This window comes from Camellia sinensis, chromosome 3 (assembly GCF_055761805.1).
Source record: "Camellia sinensis isolate YWXY chromosome 3, ASM5576180v1, whole genome shotgun sequence".
NCBI classification, from domain to species: Eukaryota; Viridiplantae; Streptophyta; class Magnoliopsida; order Ericales; family Theaceae; genus Camellia; species Camellia sinensis.
In genome coordinates, this window is record NC_138963.1 from 12062102 (window position 1) to 12083516 (window position 21415).

At 34.8% G+C, this 21415-nt stretch overlaps 2 protein-coding genes across 9 annotated transcripts; both read right to left on the bottom strand.

The window, feature by feature from the left end:
* Window positions 1-864: 864 nt before the first annotated feature.
* Window positions 865-9413, bottom strand: LOC114323943 (tubby-like F-box protein 2). Of its 8 annotated transcripts, none has more exons than XM_082919072.1 (12): window positions 9001-9412; window positions 8663-8896; window positions 7504-7856; window positions 7319-7410; window positions 5518-5571; window positions 5115-5258; window positions 4865-4906; window positions 4656-4704; window positions 2858-3085; window positions 2194-2720; window positions 1987-2110; window positions 865-1252 (listed from the first exon to the last, which is right to left on the bottom strand). In XM_082919072.1, exons 2-6 carry the CDS (start codon window positions 8793-8795, stop codon window positions 5225-5227), a joined length of 666 nt encoding a protein of 221 aa, XP_082775198.1. In that variant the 5' UTR covers window positions 8796-8896; window positions 9001-9412; the 3' UTR covers window positions 865-1252; window positions 1987-2110; window positions 2194-2720; window positions 2858-3085; window positions 4656-4704; window positions 4865-4906; window positions 5115-5224. The 8 variants fall into 8 exon arrangements, with proteins under 8 accessions (XP_082775198.1, XP_082775196.1, XP_082775195.1 ...); XM_082919070.1 differs by having other exon boundaries at window positions 5009-5258; XM_082919069.1 differs by having other exon boundaries at window positions 2194-2262; window positions 2411-2720; window positions 2858-4704; window positions 5009-5258.
* Window positions 9414-20013: 10600 nt separating this feature from the next.
* On the bottom strand, window positions 20014-20589 carry LOC114270373 (putative UPF0481 protein At3g02645). The gene has a single exon (XM_028211843.2). The coding sequence runs from the start codon at window positions 20587-20589 to the stop codon at window positions 20014-20016; it is 576 nt and encodes a 191-aa protein (XP_028067644.2).
* Window positions 20590-21415: the final 826 nt, after the last annotated feature.

A 21415-nucleotide genomic window follows, 5' to 3' on the forward strand; every position in this document is an offset into this window, starting at 1 on the left:
ATTTTAAAATTAATATTTGATTTAGGAAAATACTCTAATTTAGTATAAAATATTATAGAATTATTTAATTATTTCTTGATTTGATATGATACAATTTTTTTATTTTGCTAGTTTTGATTTTTTTTTTCCTGCTTTATTGGTTTCTTATTTTATAATAATTAGATTCAATATAAATAAAAAAGGTAATCCTTAGGGCAAAAGATAATTTTTTATGATTAATAAAATTGTGAGTTAATATACTCTTTTTCTTCAACCTTGGATATTCTTTGAGAATCAACTATTGTTGATCATAACGAATTTAGAGATGAATCTTGCTTCCAGTATTCTTGTTGAAATTAACCAATTTTAAGATTGTTATTATTTCGTGTTTCGCACTACATCAATGTTCAATTGAACACCCAATGGTGGCTATAGAGTCACCCTTGTCTGCAGGAAATTATTCATTATTGGAGATGAAGAATTCATTATATCAAGACACTGCTGGAAATGAGACTTTTAGAGGCGTTTAAAAAACGCCGCTATAACTATCAAAAACGCCGTTAATTCTTTTTGCGACGTTTAATACCAAACGTCGAAGATGCGGCCGTCGCTGTATCTTTATGGCGTTTCGAAAGCGTCGTTATATGAGAATAGGCGGCGTTTTCAAAAACACCGCAAAATGTATTACATAACAGTGACGCCAACATTTAACGACGTTTTAAAAACGTCGTAATACCTTTTTTCTATTTTAAAAATATAACACTATAGTGGCGTTTAAAAAACGCCGTTATAGCTTCATTTTTCTTTTCTTTTCTTTTTTTTTTTTAAAAATTGTGCTAATTCTTTGATGCATAAGCCCTCATAAACACTTTGGCAAGTACACTAGCAAAAGGAAAATAGGCCTTCAACTACAAACACAAATACAAAAATATGGTTCCAAGTAAATTCTGGCCGTGACACAACGCAATACATCACATAGCCATTCAAGAAGAACAAACAAAATTTCATGCCAATGTATTACACAGTACATTCCTGTCTTGTAGGTAACGAGATTGAAGCATCATCTTTTGAGTGCAGGTAACAAAATTTCCCCCACAAAAATGTCGTCATCTTCAGCTCTGGAAACTTTAGGGCCTTGGTTCTCTCTTGAATCAGGATGTCCCTGCTTCGGAGGTGGAGGTGGGTTTTCTCTGTAAGTTCTTTAAAATTTCACCCTCAGGCTTTGACACCCTCTCATCTTCAACATATTCATTACCAATAATTGCTATCCTTCCTGTTGATTTGACAATGTGTTACATGCAGATGGAAATTACAGAGGTCAAGAACAAAGAAAAAGTAAAGCTAAAAACACTAACTAGTGTACCAACAAACATATCAACTAAGACACAAGACATACATGTGCGATCCACCACTTGACCTAGGACTCACTTAACATTGTGTAGTTGGTACATTAGTTAGTGTTTTTAATATTATTGGAGGGGGGGAAACAAGGATACTGCATTCATTACAAAACAGAATCAAATACCACCACACAGAAATGCACATATACAGAAAACAAAATAAGACAGCAAAGTGTGGAAATCCGAAAAAGTATAAACCTCTCACCCTCCCTAGGAAATCGAAACTAACCAATCTGATACCAAATGGCTGACACTATAGCATTATAATCCATGCATGCATTGCATGAAGGTCACATGAATTCTCTAGAAACTTACCCCTGGTAAGAATTAATTAAATCACTGTAGAATTTCCTTTCTGAGAAGAATTTTGAATTCATACCAGTTTGTTAAGAGCAATTATATTCATGCTAATCAAGGTGGCTATGTTCCCATTTACCCATTAGACTAGAGTTAATGTTTTCGTCATGTTCTAAAGCACAGATGTGCTGAATATGCTCTGAAAAGTCTCATGGATTTGGAATTAAATAGTTACTTGGAATATCATGCAAAAATACAAACCAAAGTGACAGTGGCCAACAAGTTTTTTTCAAAAAACAGTATAGCATACCTTTCACTTCTCTTTCTTTCTTCTTTTTCTTGAGAACCTTCCCAAATGATCCAAGGTGAAGATATGACATAATTTTAGCAATTCGATCTAGCACAGAACCATCAACACTGACAGTAACCATTTCCTGCAATATACGTAAAGATGAAAATTAAATAACTGGAATAACACCTAAGAAAATTTGCAATAAAGAGGAAATAAAATACAAACCTCTGGGACCGGGCAGTCAGCATTACTTCTATGCAGAGTGGTTGGAATATCATGGGAAAACCCACCGTCCTACCATACATGAAAGATAATTTAGGTTGAAAATTTTGCTCAAAAAGGTGCGTTTGCTGTTTCAGAGTCCAGCACTTTTTCTCCAATAGTGTAGATGCACAAAATCAGTCATAAATAAATAAATAAAATGAAAAATCGTAGCAACTACCAGATAGTACTGAGAAAATTTGATATGCATATAGCATAACACCTTCATCTTATAGATTACTGGCTTTTTGAAAAACCAAATCATCTATACTAGCCCCAGGCTCATTAGTCACAACTGACACCTGCCAGCCTAAAGTCCAAACTGTATGATAATTAGAGTACAGTCCATAACTCATGAATATGATGGTAAGACTTGGGAGTTATAACTTCTAGGTCTCAAGTTCAACTCTTGGTGAAGCCAAGGCTCTTGTTTTTCGTCCAGTGATGAGGAGTGGTGCATCTCATTAACCCCAAGACAGGAATTTTGTTACCTGCAAGACAGCTTGATTTTGATGTTTAGCCTAAAGATTATTTGAGAAAAAAAAAATCAAAAACAAAAACAAAAACAAAAACTTGGATCACTACTGATTATTGTTCGATCATTTAGCATGAAGAACAGAACAATTACCTGAGGTAATAAGGGAAGTCATCGAAGGTGACTTGCTTTCTTTGCCGTTGATGACGAGTCTGAGAAGCTCCTGCTCAATCTGCTCGGCGGTGACACTGTCGGCGGCGGAGGAATTGTAGCAGCTGGTCCATTTCGTCACCGTCTGTCCGGTGGCCAAACCCAGCCCCACATAGGATTCTAATCCATACCTCCATATGTGTAGGTTGCTGTCTTTTTTTTACCATTCTCCTATCACATAAGCATTAGACAGAACCTTCCCACTATCACAAACCCTCATTGGTGGTTGAAGAGTCATTTGGGTGTGATGGTGGGACACACAACAAAGACTTGAAAGAGTGAACCATGAGTGATGACACAGAGCATAAAATGTACTTGGGAGGAGATATATTGGCTTTGATGGTTATTGTGAGAAGGATATGTCTTAGTCAATCAGCTTTAAAGCATCTAAGCAGCATCTCATGCCGTGAAAAGGATTTTTACCTTTGCCTCTGTTAGGCCCTTTTCTCTAGTTAGATAGATTTTTTTTTTTTTGACTTGCATGTGTATGAGAGAGAGAGAGAGAGAGAGAGAGAGAGAGAGAGAGAGAGAGAGAGAGAATGGGAGAAGTATGAAGCATAAAAAGAAGGAGAAGAGAGGAGAAGATGAGATAAAAAAGGGTGTCAGACTATTGCCATGTTTAGGTTCAAAACAAAAAACCATTGAAGAATGTTTCTAGATTTATATATACATGAACTAATGCAGTAACTACTTATCACCTCTATTTCAAGATGAAAGCACACTTCTTTTTTTTTTTGGTCACAAAAGTGTATGGGACTTCGCATTACAGTTTTGTTACTTGCACAGAAACTAAATACAAAACTGGAGAGATACAATACAATCCTCTAGAATCACAAAACTATAAGACTCATGCGAGAAGATTGTCTAGCTCTCTGATTAATTTATCTGTTTCTAACTTTTTGGCCCTTGTTAATCCCGAGTACATAAAGTCCATGCTTCATATGTATCAAGTAATAACTGAGCATAAGCATTGAATGGCTCTAGAGTTATGGTGAATTGGTTGCAAACAGGGGAGAATGGTTTGAGTTGCTCTGCCATTGACATTTGTGTTATTGATCTATGGACTCTCAAGTTTGTGCATTGACTTTGCTCTGTTCTCTCTTCTCTTAGTGGGTTTTCATTTTCATTGTCATCAATTACTTATATGCTGAGTAGAGATAAGAGATAAGTTAGAGAGAAAAATGTTATGCTCTTCGAATGTAGAGAGTTTGCAGTGGATGAATCAAAATAACATGCTTTCAAAGAATGTTGGAGGACTACAACTGAATCAATGCTAGCCAAAATTCCTAATTTAAGCTTTTTTAAAGAATCTGTTAGAGATGCTCTTATGCTATTTTTAATAACTACTATAATTTTTTTTGTAAATTTAAATAAAATCATAATTTCATACATTTCTCCTCTAATCCGACCAAAGGTATAATTCTACATCCAAGTTAAATATCATACATGATGAAACAGATCTTTCACATTTAGATTCTCTCCATTACTAGAGTTCCATATATTAATGTTCCTTCCATAATCTTTAATTGCTTATTGATTGCATTTCTTATCCCAAAAATTGAAATTGAAAAAAAATAAAGTCCAATGAGAAGGGAAAAAGAAACATAGTTGTTGAGTTATAATTAATAAGATCCTATGCTATTCTGAATACTGAAGCAACATAGTTGTTGAGTTATATTAATATTTTAAGTAATTGAGAAGCAATGAGCCTAATCCTAATTTCTTTCTTCACAAAAATTACCTTGCTGTGGTGAAACGAATTTCTCCATGTCAACGACCAACATATTGGGCTGCAAATATTGTGAAGACTCAAAATCAAAAGTCTATATAACTAAATAATCAACTGCTAATGTCTTTGAGAAAATACAAAAAGAGAGCCCAAACTGTCTCAATGGAATAATGAAAACACTAAAACACTACAAGGGAGTATCAAAGTCTAGAGAAATTCACCTCAACTAGTGTCTGCTCAAACGCAACAGCGAGAAGCTTATCCTAATCAACAAGAAAGATTTAATAATAAAAAGAAATTAGTAAGAGATAATGAGAGAGACGGGTCGAAGTAATCGTTGCACATGAAACATGACAATAACTTACCAACCATCCAGCAATCCCTGGAAGTTCTGTAACATCAAGCCCATGAGTGAAAATAGGTTTCACTCAAGGACAGCAATTAATCGTATTTAGGAGGGTAGACTCGTACCACAGTCCATGGTTTGTACTTCTCCAAGAACCAAGGTATGATAGGAAGGAGAATTTTCTGTGAAACAATGGGCTCCATACAAACAGGCCAAATCTTTTCAACCGCATGGTTCAACCACCGCACAGTTTCAGAAACAAAGAGTACCTTTAGAAAAGTTATAAAAAAAAAAAGTTGAAATTATAAACATTTATACATATTCATACAGGCAAGAAAGTAAATTCTCAGAAGGAATCTCAATATCAGATTTCTGGGAGGAATTTGTGCAAATTAAAGTGAACAAATTTAAGCTTCTAGAATTGTCATTTCAATAGAACCATTTGGCCCAACTAGAATTGTCATTTCAATGCTATAGCACAGGTCCTTATAGGCAAACTAATTGAAAAAAAGAAGCAACAATTCTCACCAGTGATCAGCTACTCCAGGAAATGCACAAGCAAGATACCTAAGAATTGCATGACTGCAAAGCATATCAAATGCATAAGATAGTCAATATAAGCTTAAAAACAGAATGTATAATTTAGAATGTTAAAAGAACAAAAAGATTGAAGAGCATCATCCCAAAAATTTGTAGATGCAGCAGTGACCAACAGTCTCTACAATTCATATATGAAAAAGAATACTAACGCTATGGGAATGTGCATAACAGTGTGTTTAATACCTAGAGTCCAAGTACTACAAAAACTATGCAAAGAACACTTGAACTAACCAGAAGCCATGGAGGAATAAGCAAACTAAACTTTGCATTTTGAGCCAATTCATACCATACATTCCGCACATATACAGGGACAGAAAAATTATTATTTCTGCATAAGATTTTGGAATTATAAAAAATATCAATTGGTCAAACCAGACCACAAAGTCCCAAGAATTACCCGTTTCAGTGCTTCTAGAATCAAATTTCTCAATTCCCCAGAGTAGTCCAATCAGAAGAAGAAAAATGACTCATAGCTAACCAAGAAGAAAAATGACTAAGAATCATTTCCTTCTATCTGAAATCCGTTTCTCTGTTGGCGCGGTCATAATAAATTTCTTTGGCTCCATTTGATGCTGTGGTACATTTACATTAGAAGATTTTTTGCAGTCCTTAAGAATGCTTTACAGTGTTTTGGCTTTATTTTTAAAAGTCTTTTAGAGGTGATTCACCAAAACAGCACTAATCAGTGAAGTAACAACTAAATGGAAATGTTTGAGAGAGGGGAAGATCTAAACTAACATGAGACGTGATATTAATGAAAGATATAAATTTATTTAATTTAATTAAGCATATAACCCTTAACAGAGCTGCATGGCGAAAAAGGTTCATGTAGCCGACCCAATTGATTGGGATACAAGACTTAGTTTGGTTTGGTTAGCAATTCAGTTGCTTTGGCAAAAAAAGAGGAAATGAAATCTTTTATCAACGTGCAGAAACAAAAAAGTACCAAAGATTTTTGCAACAATCTCTTCTTTTCAAATTCTTAATTGAAGCATTTTATTGGAAGCCACACACCGCCAAATGGAGCTTTAACTAATGATATGCAAATGATACAATACAAAGGAAATGAGTTATATCCACAGTCAAATAGCTTGTAACTCTTATACTACAAGGACAGCAAGACAAAAACCAAATAACTACAGCAAGGGAAGACCTAAAGATTAACTGGGAGGACCAGATTTACATGAAAAATGTGTCATCTTTCACAAAAAAAATGGATGAAGAAGTAAATAAGAATGAAACGGAATTTCTTGCATATTTCTTCCTTCTTTTTCTTTTTTTTTTTTGAAAAGTGACGAAGAATTTTATTAAGCAAAAGCTAGAAAAGGAGACGGGACAAGGAGTCCTCGGACAATGTAAAAGATCAAAACAAAAGCCACAACTAAACAAGAGTTGGTCAGGGAAAAAAGGTGAACTAAACAAAAGCCACAACTAAACAAGAATTTCTAGCATTACATTTATGCTAGAGGAGCAAAACTACGTATCTATTGGCTCCGTTTTACTGTAGCAAACGTCTTATAAAGGGAAAAAAGTGACATCCATGGTCACAACCCGGAAAGTAACAAAAGAATCCATAAGTTTATGTGCCCATGAGCAAGGAATCAAGAAAAACTTATGTCGAGTAACGATGACATAAGCATAAGTTCAAAAATCTATAGGTCCTTAATTTAGGTGAATCAAGAAAAACTTAAAGTGTCAAGTAAGGATGACATAAGCGGGAATAACTGACTTATAAGGCATCAGACCAAAGTACAGACGATATATGGAAGTTGTTCTGTCCCTTTTAATAACGCCTTGAATAGGAGAATCCCTCGGCCCAGGCTACATAGAAATAAGAAGCAAAATTGCTCAGTTAGAACAATATAATCATAACAATGAAATAAGAATAATAACAAACATATGAACAAAAGTCACCTGTTTCAATGAAATGGGAAAGGTCAGTCTCCCACATTCCTCTGGAGTCTTGACAATCTCCTTTGTAGTATCCCTCCATGATTTGCAAACTGATGCACAAAAGACAACATCGGTCCTTGCAGGCCAGGTTGTTTCGCTCTCTTCAACCCTCCGAATTATATTCAAAAGCAATTCCGGAGGCAAGTTAGCCCACTTTCCTTGTTCAACTGGCTCAGAAGGGGCTACATCAGGGGCAATATGTGATCGGGTTCGGTTACACCAGTGCTTGCCTTCCACCCTTCGTTTTGATAGACTCCCCATTCCATCTTTCATCTCCCTCAGCTCGCGTACAATGCTTTTGAAGGACATCTCACCTGAACATACCAATCAATCCTTTCCTTCAATTGTCCAGCTTCAACCACATCAAAAAAGAAAAGACCAAAAAAAAATAAAAAAATTTCCCTTTTCATTACCTGGTTTTTGTTATGTATTGTAATTATCTTGATTTCAAGGAATAAAAAAACAAAATCATAAAAATGTTTCAAAGAAATCAAGCTGCAAATGAAAACTACTTGAAGAAAATTGAAGCAAATTCACAAAATTGAACAAAGCAAATAATGTAGCATTACCACAAAAAAAAAAAAGAAAAAAGAAGCAGCTATAACATTTCTGTGAATCTCCCATCAAAAGAAAAACAGAAGGTGCGAACTTTCACAGTCATGTGTAACTTCTATGGTCTATTTATCGATCCATTTCTAACTTATCTAACGAATTGTTCTAGCAATTCAACAAAAATGCACACAACAAAGGTGAGAGATAAATCAATTGCAGCCTCAAAAATCCAACAGAATCAGCACAAATTACAGCAAACAAAAAATTTAATTAAAAAAAAATGAACGTTAAGCACCAAAAACAAAAACAAAAAGAAATCAGATCTAGAGAATACCAAAAAAAAAAAAAAGAACAATCAAGCATTAATTACAGAGGAGAGAAGAAAATCACGAATTAACAGAACTCTGACCAGATCGGTAAGAGAGAAGTAGAGAATTCGGCGATTGAGACTCTGGAATGTTCGGATCGGAGATAATGAGAAGACAGCATACATAAACATACACAAACATATACAGAAGTTGATGAAAAGAGGTTTTTACTGAAACAAGAAGGATTCGAAGGAGCTTACCAACATATCTGATTCGAAACCCCCATATTTGGATCAGGTGTTCCTTGAAACCTTCAGATCTGGCTTTAATTAGTTCGAAATCCTTCAGATCTCGTCTCTTGTTCTTTTCTTCAACGAGCACCACCACCGCCATCCTCTTCCACCACTGTAGCTGTCGATCTGCGGCGATAATGAGAAGACAGCAGCGGCGGTGAGTATGGATGAGATCGGCCGAGGAGAGAGAGAGAGATGAGTCTGGTGATAGAGAAGAGTGAAAATGAGCGAGAGAGAAAAAAAAATGAAATCGAAATCAAAATCACTGAGCTTGATGCAGATCGACTCGATGCAGATAGGTTTACCTCTCAATAAATGAAATCGATTCTGAAGCTTGATGTAGATAGGTTTACCTCTCAATGATTTCTATGTAAATGGAATAGGTAAATAAATTAAATCACCGAGATGATTCCAATCGATTCCTATTCTGAAATCACTCTGAGATTTAAGGGATCACCGGGCTGAAGCGAGAGAGTGAGCGAGAGATTTGAGGCATCTTCTTTCTGAGACTGAGTAAAGAATGAGAGTCTCAAAAGCGGGAGAGAGAGGGTGTGAGATTATAACACAAATAACACATTCGGAGGCGTTTTCTATCAGCTAAACGGTGCCGTTTTGATTAGCACAAAAGGCGACGTTTATAAAACGCCGTTAAATATTAAAAAAGGCGACGTTTAAAAAAACGCCAATATATAAACTCCATTAAAACAAACATTTCTTGTAGTGAGAGTAAGAGCTGTTGCTCCAAAATCCCTTTGGGGTGTCGAATCACATTCATTGGAAAATGAACAAAAAAAAACTGAACCGGTCTTGATTTGCAGAAAGAAGTTTTGTCTACGCCTTCTGCTACACAAAGTTTCTCCAATACAGGTTTTAATTTCAAGGTACCAATTGGTTGCTTGTACTGTGAGGTTCCGATTATTTTTTTTTTTTTTCAATTGATTTTGTTATATGAAGTTTGTAGGTTCTTAACTTATTAATGAAATAGTATTTTTGTACATGGGGTGAGACTCTATACATCATACCTTTCTTAGATCTCGTAGTGGCGGGAGCATTACGCACTGGGGTGGTCTTTTAATTGTTCATCAAATGTATTTAATTTTGCTCTGTATTTCAGCAAAATTATAGATTTTTATCATGCTCATCAAACGAAACGGATAATTATCCAGTAATTCCTGAATATGAATACGTGGTATTCCATAATATTATAATTGGTGGAGAAGGTGGATAAGTGGGGTATTGTGTTGGGTGATTGGGGAACATGAGAGAACATATTGAATAATGATTGGTTAAGGAGTATAGACACTTAGTATTTCAGAAATATTAAATAATTTTCCATTGTTCAAAAAGATTGAGGTTGTTTTGAGAAATTGGTATTTTAATTTTTTACAAAAAGTGTAAAAAATTAAAGAAAATGGTTGATTTTTTTTTTGGTGACGTTTTGATTTTTTTGACTATTTTATCATATTGCCAAAATAGGCAAGTGGGTGTTCAGAATTTGCTTTTTTGTTGGCTCATTTTTGTATTTAGGGAATTTTTTTTAAATTTTTTTGAGAAGTTTTATGTTTTTAGATTTTACTAGACTAGACAAATAGAAAATTTAAAAATTTAAAAAAAAATTAGAAAATACAAAAATAAACAAAAAATAGTGGCCTTTTTTTGTGGAATTATTTATTTATTTTTTTATCTACACAAAACAGAAGAAACCCCCCCCCCCCCCCCCCAAAAAAAAAATAGTACTAATCTTGAAAAAAATTACTATAGACAAAAACATGCAACTTTTTTCCTTGTTTCCAAATAGCCATTACTAGAGTAACTCCAACTACACTCTCTATCTTTCACTAGCTAAAGTACGAAAAAAAAACACTTTTTATTTTACCTAATTACTTTAGCTATTGTGTTCTCCAATTACACTCTTTATTTTAGCTAATCATTCAAACTAACTTAATTAATTTTTAAAACAAAAAATACTAATTATTGATATTTTACTAATGTAAATTTGCAATAATAATAAATTTGCCCATACAAGCATACAAAACCTGTAGAATGAGGAGAAAAAAAAATACAAAATACAAAATAAGTTATTCCGTAATTCATCAAATGGAATTGAAAGAATATATAAAATTGCTACACACACATATACATATGTAAAATATATAAAATCCTAAATCCACGACATAAATATACAAAAATCAAAAACATATACATACATATTCGTTTGGAGAGCCTATGGGGCTCTTTAATTATAGCTAGCAAAAAGGTAGGATGGTAAAGTAGCTAACCCAATAGCCAACCTATTGGAGCCCAAAATTAGAGTTACATTAGCTGAAATACCTAACAAGCCTTTTTTAGCCATCCCCTTGGAGATGCTCATCGTTCTAATGTGGTGTGTTTAACCAACAAAATTTTAAAGAAAATGTTAGGTAGAGTTTGGTTTGTTTTTGAATCGTGATTTTAACAAAGAAATTAAGTTATTTATTTATTTTTTTAAATTCATGAGCAAACACACAAAATTTAAAACTCAATTCAAAACTATTTTCATAACTAAACACACAATTCAAAAACTTTTTTCGAAACTCTTTTTAAAAAAAAATCAATTTTTGTTCTTTAAAATTATTTTTATTTTATATTTTTTGAAAAATATAAAATTTCAAAAAATATTTTGTTTATTTTTATTTTTGAAGAAAAATATATTTTTAAATTTTTTAAGAAAAATATTTTGTTATTTTTTTAAGTATTGGCTAAATAATTTGTTATGATTTAGATAAATATGGGCAATCCATAATTTTTTTAATTAAAAAATAAATATTTAAAAAATTATAAAAAAAAACTCAAAATACAATTTTAAAAAATATTTAAAATATTAAAAAAATAAAAATAATTAGAAAATAAAATTAAATATTTAAAATAAAAATTACGTATTTAAAATAAAAAATACAACTCATTTTAAATTTTTAAATATTTAAAATATTTAAAAATATATATATATAACGCACACTTGTAGTAAAAACAACACACATCATAAATAAATAAATATTTAAAATAAAAATATTTTCCCTAAAAAAATAGAATTAAGAATTTTTTAAGGGTGAGACACCAATGAATCCAAGTTTGTGAACTAGTGCACTAATTAGTCTTGCCTTTTTTTTGTTAAACCAAAAGGTCCTAAAACAATCAGATTGACACGTTTGTCATCTTCCATGCACGTTTTTATGTGTTTAATGGGGGCGAATCAGAAATTTTGTTGTGGGTGAAATTATATTTGTGGACATAAAGGGCACTATAGGCATTTTTTGGTTTCCCTCTTTTTGATTGAATGTTTGATCTGCATTTGGAAACATTGTCAAGAAACATTCTCACATTAAAACATTTCCATGTTAGGGGATTGGAACACTATGTGATTGTGGGTTTTCCAAAGAGTTGTTCCCACAAATTCCACATTTGTGTTTTTGATTGAAACCCTAATTGGAGGAACCTCTTCGCCGACGGACCACCTTCAACAATAGCCGATCAAACTTTGCCAGTGAGGGTTTGACGTTGTGGTCTCTGGAGACATACATACAGACACAACGGACAGTATTTGTTGTCGTACACGCCGATTACGTCATTGCTGTAATTTCAAACGTCGACAGTGAAAGGCGAAGGTGTGTAATGTCTGACACTTTAATTGTTGATGTGCGTTGCAATTTGTTACCCTTTATTTATATTCAATTTTGGTTTTGTGGCTTGAGTCGTTGCATATCCTAATTGGTTGATGTAATGTGCAATGTGAGATTTGGGGTAAATTTAACATTGTGATTTTGATATATGACGATTCACGCACATCGAATGTGTACGATTAGAGGTGATGTTCATATGGTTTTAATGTTATGGTGTTGGGTATTGAATGTTAATAGTCAGAGTTATCTATTCGTTTATGGTGAAACGGGTATGTTGATATTGTTGTGTATAATTATAGTCGGAATAATGCCCTGTTTGGACGTAGCATTTTGTTGTTGTGGTAATTTATACATGTGGGTGTTGTTAACATCATCCATTGGTTGTGCATGTTGGTTTTAAAGTGAGATTGACGGGGAAGTGGTTATGTTTCCCGTGTGTTGTACCAATATGTTCAATGTGGAAATATGTTGTGTACTGTAAGTGTGTGTCTTGCAGTATGGCATTTCATTTCGTAATGTTTGTGATTTATGTTGGACATGTTGTAATATGCTTAGTGTGTGATGTGGTACATCGTGATGTTTCCTCGCAAAAGCAAAATTGATTCTCATGTTACAAGAAAACAACATCAGCAATTGAAACCCATCTACCGTATGTGACTCCACAAAAATCAAACACACAAAAATTGAAATGTAAAACATTACCCTCTCAATCATTACACACAAATAAGCAAAAAGGAATCCACCAAAATCGTAACAAGGGTAAATGTGTAAACTCCACCCATGTCAAAGGAAAATATTCCTTATGAATTAAATAGGACCAAATAGTTCATAAGAAAAAACATAGGATTAAGTGGATCATCATTCCCTAATTTGGGATTTATCGGTAAATTCTCCTAAATTTTATCACAAACGTGTAATTATTTTTTCTAAATATATACTGAATAGTTATTTCTCCATTATTCCTTCAAGAAATTGTAATTAAAATTTTAGAACTTATCTCTAATAATAAAAAATAAAGTTTTAATTATATTAATTTAAATTCCAATATTTGAGTAATTTTTGAATTTTTTTATAAAATAACAAATTAAACCATGAAGCAGGGCTCACGATATGTATTGAGAAAACCAAATCAAATAATAAAATCCAATAAAGTAAATAAGTCTAGTCGATAGGACCGGCCCACAAGCCTTTCATGTTAATATGACCCAATGATATTGTTAGGGTTGTTTTGGGAAGTGAATTGTAAATTGTTTTTTTTAATTTATTACCAAAAAAAAAAAGTAAAAATAGATGGTGATATGACCCCATTTCTTAAAATGGCCCCTGGCCCAATGCTACTTCTGTGTGGAAAATAAAAAGGGGAGTTACGGGCCAGTCCTTTGGACCGGACTTAATACCCATGAGACTCTGTTCCAAAATAAATTAGCCCACCTTTCCATTTTACCCCTGATAACCCACACGTTTGACTTCTCTACTTTGTGCACATTTCACTGTCATGACCCACCATCGCCCCTTCCAGCCATTGTCTATCATTTCCGATCACAGGTGATAACCTTTGGCGACCTCTGATGATCACCTCCGGCAACCTCCACTGTTGCCACTATCCTCTAACCTCCGACAATATTTTTTTTATCTGTTTTTCATCTCAAGTATGTCACTACGACCACCACCTCCTCCTCAGATCTATTGGTAACAAAAGAAAATGAGAAGAAAAATGATGAAGAGAATGAAGGAGAGAGACGAGAAGCCATTACCAGAAAATAGTTCTCATTATTTTTCACATTCACAGATCAAGACAAAGAATCAAAAATCAGATTCAGTGATACATTTATCACTGTTTGTTTGTAAAAAAATATTACAGAAGGAAAATCAAGCAATCACCATTATAAACCAACACAAGAATTAGAGATACATTTAGTGATAAATTTATTATTGACTGTTTGCACAAAAAAAAAAAATGCAAAAGGAAAATTTAATCATCACCGTAACAAATAATAAATTTATGGAGGAAGATGGTGGCAATGACGATGTCAGATTCAACGATAAATTTATCATTGACTGTTTGTAAAAAAAATTACAAAAGAAAAATTACCATTACAAATGATAAATTTTTCAATGTTTAGTTTATTAAGCTCTATACAAAAACAAACATATTCAACAAATTTACTGATAAATTTATCATTGGTTTAAACAAGATAGGAGCTCCGATCGGCATTGAAAATACCTAGATGAACTCATAATCGTTTTGATCTAACACCATGAACACCTCTCTCGTGTCTTCTTTTTCATCTCGCTTGTCCATTATTAACGGTTACAAAGCTCCAAACTCATCAATGTCGACACACCCATCTCTATTCATATCGATTTTCTTGATCTCTCTCAGATCTAACACCATCTCTCTCAAATCCAAGGGCCATAGAGGCATCTCTTATGTTCACCAACACCAACGAATAACCGTTCGATTGCCGAGTCTTCGTCACGAACTTCCTCACCGTCGTCGAAGCTAAGACCCCTTCACCTCCGCCTAACATTACAGTGGCACAATCAATGGCTCTTGCAACACAAAAGTATTCATAACAACAAAGGTAAAATTAGGATAAAAAAATACAACAAGACTTCCTGGTGCATGAGATAGAAACTTAGGATGTAATAAGTAATAGATTCAATTATTAGGGCCGGTTGAGAAAAAAACCCAAAATAAAACTATCCCAATTGGGTAAGCCCAGACTTAAAATTGGGCTCCTACTGGAGCTGGCAAAATTATGACTTCGTTAGGGCTAATTTTCTAACGAATTTGGAAGCCAACATAGATCTGGTTTGTAGATGTATGCCCAGTGACTTTGTATGGTTGGATTTTTTTATTTTTTATTTTATTTTATTTTTTTTGAGCGTAGAGTTGTTCAAATTACTCAGTAAAAAACTGAACTAAATAGATTTCTTTGGGTTAGGTCAATTTGATTTTTGAGTGTATGAGTTTGGTTCTGTGTCTTCAAATCATTAAACTTATAGAATTAGGTTAGTTATTGGTCAACAGGAAAACCAAACATATATATTTCAAAATTTTACTTATATTAATATGTGTTCACTTAATTGGTCTATTATAATGGACTTGAATTCAACTAATAAATTCCCACATACAAGAATCATTAGGTGAACGAAGAAAGTTCTAGAAGTATAAAGTTTGAGTCAGATTTCACAGTTGATTTAATTTGCATCAGTTATATTAATAAATTTAATTAATATTGGTTATGTTTAAGTTTGAGTTTGATTTATTTTGTATTAGTTTGCATTAAATAATATTTTGCTCTAATTTTATTTATTTATTTATTTTTCTTTGTTCTAAATCAACAATGGACAACATGTTAAGTGGGTGCGTCCTCATAGATGTGCTATGAAATGTCTAAAATATAAAATCTGATTTTGAGTGTTGATGTTGTTTCTCAAAAATAATTGCGTATTGACAGATGCAGTACATTTATGGTCAGTTTTTAAAATCATGAAAAACATTGATCCAACACATCTTTTATATTTATATACCTATATTATTATTAACTAAAGGTGTCAATTGGTGTAGTAAAATATTTACTATTCTTATGCCAGGTGTAGTGTTTTTTATTTTTAAAAAAAAAATTGCACAAAAAGGTGGGTAAGGCTTAAACCCACGACTATAGGTTTAAGGTAGGAGGACTCATATAATTTAAGTACAGTACACATTAAAATGTTAATTTTATTATTATTATTATTTATTCTTATTTATTTGAATTATACATGTATCGCATGTGCCACCAGTAAGTATTAATTAATGGGAAGGAAATTTATTTATGTATAACATTATTCATACAAGAATGAGAGATTACATATTAATCCATACACTCCATGTTTTAGAAACACATGCCTTAGACATTCTGGTTGGTACAATTCTTGTTGAAGCGAAGGCTCCGTTTGGGATATACATTTGGGTTAAAGTAGTCATTGTGGGCTCGCCTTTTTCCGCGCCTCCCACCTTCGGAAAAGGGTTTGAAAAGAAGGCCTCATAGTTCGGACTCTACCTGTGGTTCTAAATCTAATCTCACAAAGTGCAATGTGAAACTGATAAACACTAAAGAGTCCAAATCCAACAAATCATTTTGGAAAATCAATTTTGAATCAAATAATGCCAAAACTGGACTGCTTTGCCAGATTACAGAGTCGCCACCTAAATATTTTATTTTGGGAAAATTTAGGAAACCCTGACTCGTGCCAAAGGCCACGTGTCCGTCATCACCAAAGTTTTCTCGGCTCGGGAACTTGGGCACGAGAGGGGAAGGTCCTGAAATAAGCACCCCCGCTCGCCCGATCAAAAGATCGGCCTCTACGAATCGTGATATGTTCTTTTATAAACCTTATGTGTTCTTGTTCCGGTTATTAGCTAACTTTCCTATGTGACGCACACAAGCAAGTATAGACTAAAATCGCAAGCATTGGAATGAATTCAACTCATGTTTGTTTTCGAAAATGGTTTGAATTTTCCACCCTCAAGTGGGCTTAGAAATGCAGATTTGCCACCTCAAGTGGGCTTAAAACATGATTTGCCACTTCGCGAAGTGGGCTTAAAACTCACATTCGTTGAATCGTTCCAATTCAAACAATCAAGCCTTCATCCACAGGCAATCATGCAGTTTAGCATTTAAGCACATAGCCTCATTGCAAGCATGCGAAAAATGGCAATATGGCAATCACACTCATGTAAGTATGCTAAAGCGTAAAACTTACTGAGTACTCTAAGCCAAAACAAAAACTAGTTAGAAAGATGCATGATCTTAACTATACAAGATGCCTAATGCAACACATGAAATATGAAATTAATAGGCTCGGCTACTAATATGGCATACGAAGCAACTTGAACAACATGCGATTAAACACGTATTCAAAGAAGTATTGAAATGACTATGCAATTTGAATGATGCGCCAAGCTTTGATGCAAGCAAGACAAATGAATAAATGCAAACATACGAGCATAAGGTATGCTAATCGAAACATGATCCCTAATCTAACCATCAAAAGTGGATAAATAAAAGGAAGAAAGATGCGGGGTTAGAAGACATGCAAACACGCACGCACACTTATTATAACATTACGCCCTCGTGAAGGAGGGTCCGAATGAATAAGCTAACTAACTACGCGAATTAAGCTAAGTTATTACAAACCAAAACTAATTAACTATTCTAGTTAACAAATTGTTACAAACCGAATTGAATAACTAGCTATGCTAAGCTAATTAAATAATTATTACACTTGAATGAATGAATTAGCTACTACTAACTAATTAAACAAAGCAAGTAAATGGCCTCGAGGGCGAGGGACGCATGCATGCTCGGTTGGTTTCCTTTCGAAAATCTACCGCCTTGCCATCGGATGCCTCTGTTTGCACATTTTTTATCACTGAATATTGCGCTAACTCCCAGAACATCTCTTCTCCACCTTAGGAACACACTGAGCAAAATTCCATTTCTGGGCGGTCGGCTAGTAATGGTCGCTGTCGGCTACCATTAGTGGCCGGTCGGCTACTGCTGGTGGCCGGTCGGCCACCCCTTCCCCGAACATCCCTTTTTTGCTGCAATAGAGAGCAAACAGAGGCAAAGTAGTGTATTCTCAAGGAGTGTATGTACTGCTACCCTCCTTCTCATCACACAAGCTCAAAGGAGTGCAACTCTTGGCCCTCAAACCATCAACCAAGCATTTCCATGCATGATAGCCAAAGAACCAAGCTTGTACAAGCTTAATGAGTGCAAAACAAGACTCAATAAAACCACCACTCTATCATGCATGCTCAAGGGTAACGGTGACCAAGGGAAATGGCACATTTCATCACTTTTGAATATGAAATCTCCTATTTTCCTCGTGTTCGAATTAACGTCCGATCCGAACACATGCAATGCAACATGGAAGATGCTTATCTTGCCTCTTTTACTTGTTCATTTTTATTTACTCATTTTAGCTTACCAATCCTTTCTTTAATTGATTAGTCCAAAAGTGAGTGTCCTCTAATGGAAAGAGGGCTTAAACCACGAGTGCCTCGAGCATGAAAGAGACCTCATGCCGTTGGTTAGTAAAAACCCTCAAAAGAGGATTAAAACCATTAAGCACAAGTGTCTCAATTTCATACTTAAGCTAACAAGAGGTTCCAAGCCCCTTTCAAAATAAATGAAAGAGTGAAGAATAGAGGGAGATTGCAGAGATTTCAGTGCTGAAATGGAGTGCAAACAGGCACTAAAACATGCAAGCAACTCATGCAATTCATGTTTAAAAGCCTAAAACATTAAGCTAGTGAAGGAGATTGCACTACAACCACACAATACAAGCCTTAAAGGACCAAACCAGCTCAAAACAGAGCTAAAACCAGTCAAAATAGTAGCAAAAACATGCTGAGATTGAGGTACAAAATGCTAGAAAATCATGCTCGCATGTTAAGCTATCTAGGCTTGCAAGTGAGGCACAAGGAGGGAAGGCTACCCCCTATGATTTTGGACTTCAAAACCAAGTTTTTACCACTAAAATAACTCTGAATTTCAATGGTTTAAAGGGCCAAAAATTTTGATGTGAATATGCTAAAAGATGGTACAAAAGCTTACACAATAAAGCAACAAGAAGGGTGGACTACCCCTTTACACAAAATGACCTCAAACCATCATCTGAAGGCTAAAAAATCAGAGTTTTTTGTAGTTGAAAACAAGGCCAAAAATAGTAGAGAAAGATGGCAAAACAAGTAGTCAAAACAAAGCCTACAAGGTTAGTCTTATACCTCTTGAAGCACACCACAAAACAGCCACAATTTCAGGCTTAAATCTCCTTCAAAAAACTCAAACTAAGCTCCAAGGGACCTCAGCTCCAAGGTAATCAAGTTTGGTTAAGAGTTAGTGTGCAAAGGTGTAGAGAAAATTAACTACAAAGCACAAAACAAGAAGAGAGAGAGAGAGAATTCTAAAGAGAGAGAGAGAGAGAGAATTTTGATCCAAAATGTCTAACCCTCCAAAATAGGGGAGGACACCCCCTATATATAGAAAAACAAGATTCAAGCTTGTATTCATCCCTTCATACACGTGTATGGAGATGCATTTCAGTGAACAACAGCTGGCACAGCTAGCAAACAAATATATAAAAAAGGAAAAACATGGTCGTCGGCCATCACCGATGGCCGACCGGCCATCAATGTGGCCGACCGGCCACCACGGATGGTCGGTAGGCACAAGCCATGGCTGATGGACTGTGGGGATGGTCGACAGGCCACCCTCTCCTCCAGACTTGAAACAACAAGCTCTTGGTCCTCAACCAAGCATAAAGCAGACAAGTTTAGAAGCTCAAAGGCAATGTGCTCGGTCGAGAACTTTAGGCACTCAAAATGAACACGAGTGTACAAAATCATCGAGTGTTCAAATGATGACGTCCAAGTCTTGAGGATGGTCAAAAATGGGGTGTCTACAATCATATAGAACAAAATTATCTATTTTATCAAATAGGACAAAATGTCACATTCAATTTATAATCATTTCATTTTTTCTCTCACAAAAGTCAAAAAAGCCAAAAAAAAACTTATCTCAAACGATACTTTTTAACCCCAGGCTAAAATAACCAAAAAGCTAAAAGGCCAACTCACATTCCAAACTAATCATCCTCATTAATTAATCATACACGGGCGATATGGATATGGAAAGTATGTGTGATGAATTTAAATGCAGTGACAACAAAAGTGACAAAGCCAGCAACGAAAGCCATGAACGTCCATGGACTCGCAAAGTATTTACGCCTTAGACGTGCCATAAAATCAGACCAAAAAACCTTGTTGTGGCGATCAGCAACACTGATTGTTTCAGCGAAATAAGACTCCTTAACAACTTCCTTGCAGAGATTGTTGAAGAGCTTGGTCGCATCTTCACGGGCGCCTAGATGGTTACGTATGATTCCAATCTTATGAAGCATATGAACATCTCCGTCACTGCTTATGAGGGTATCTATAAAATTGACATATGATGTAAAGTAACGACGAACACATGGGCGACACTGCTCGTAGGCAATGAGGTTTCTCAAGAATGGCTCAGTGAACTCGTAAAGGAACAAAGTTGGGATTACAAAATGAGGTCGACAAATAAACTTGGAAAGACCTTTATATTCACTAAACCTGATCTTAAGCTCTTCTCTGACTAGGGGTTGATTGGGTACAAACTTGATTCCTGCGAATTCAAAGTCTGATGCAGAAGGCATGGACTATTTAAGATCGTGAGTCTTGGTTTTTTGTAAGAATCGTAGAGGTTGTGAAGAATATCAAGGATATGAAGATAATTAGCTTTCTTACTCATCTTCTATTTTGTTCTTTCATTGATTTTTGATTCTGTATTCAAGATGTCGCCGAAAATGAGAAGACATAATCAATAAAAGTAAGATTTATACACGGTATAGGCGAGACTGTAAGCCCAAACAACCTCTGGAGAACGAAGAAAGGAAGCTAGTTCTCGAGCAATAACAAGTCATGTCGGATGTATTTAGCAATCAGAATGCTGCTGCCCAAAATAGGATCACGGCTTTTCTTGCATTCCTCATATTAAAACTTGTAGAGAAGTTTGAGTATGAAGCAACCATCGATCACCAACATCTCTTCGTTGAGCTTATCATAAACTTTTTCCGTATGGCATTTCTTGGCTTCCTCTAATGACTCTCTCATTTGAGTGAGACATTCGAGCATAATCAATTGACGTTGATTTGACCCCCCTCACTGGTGCTTCGACAGAGGAAGGAATTCACATAACTGGATTTGATATTGTGTACTGGTGATTTGAGATTGTTTCAGTCCTCACTGTGAAGAAGATCGATAGAGACAAGGCGAGGGGTATAGGCACTTTCGTTGAGCTTACGAAGCTCATTGGGGACATACTCTTGTCAAATATTGAGGAGGGGGGGATGTTGTCTAAAAATTCAAGTCCAATGAAGAGATGAAATCTAATTTCAGACTAGTCAATGAATGGCTAAATGAGTGGTGTGAATTTGCTACAGAATGGAAGCCAAATATGCACCTAGAGCAAGAGAGATGTTT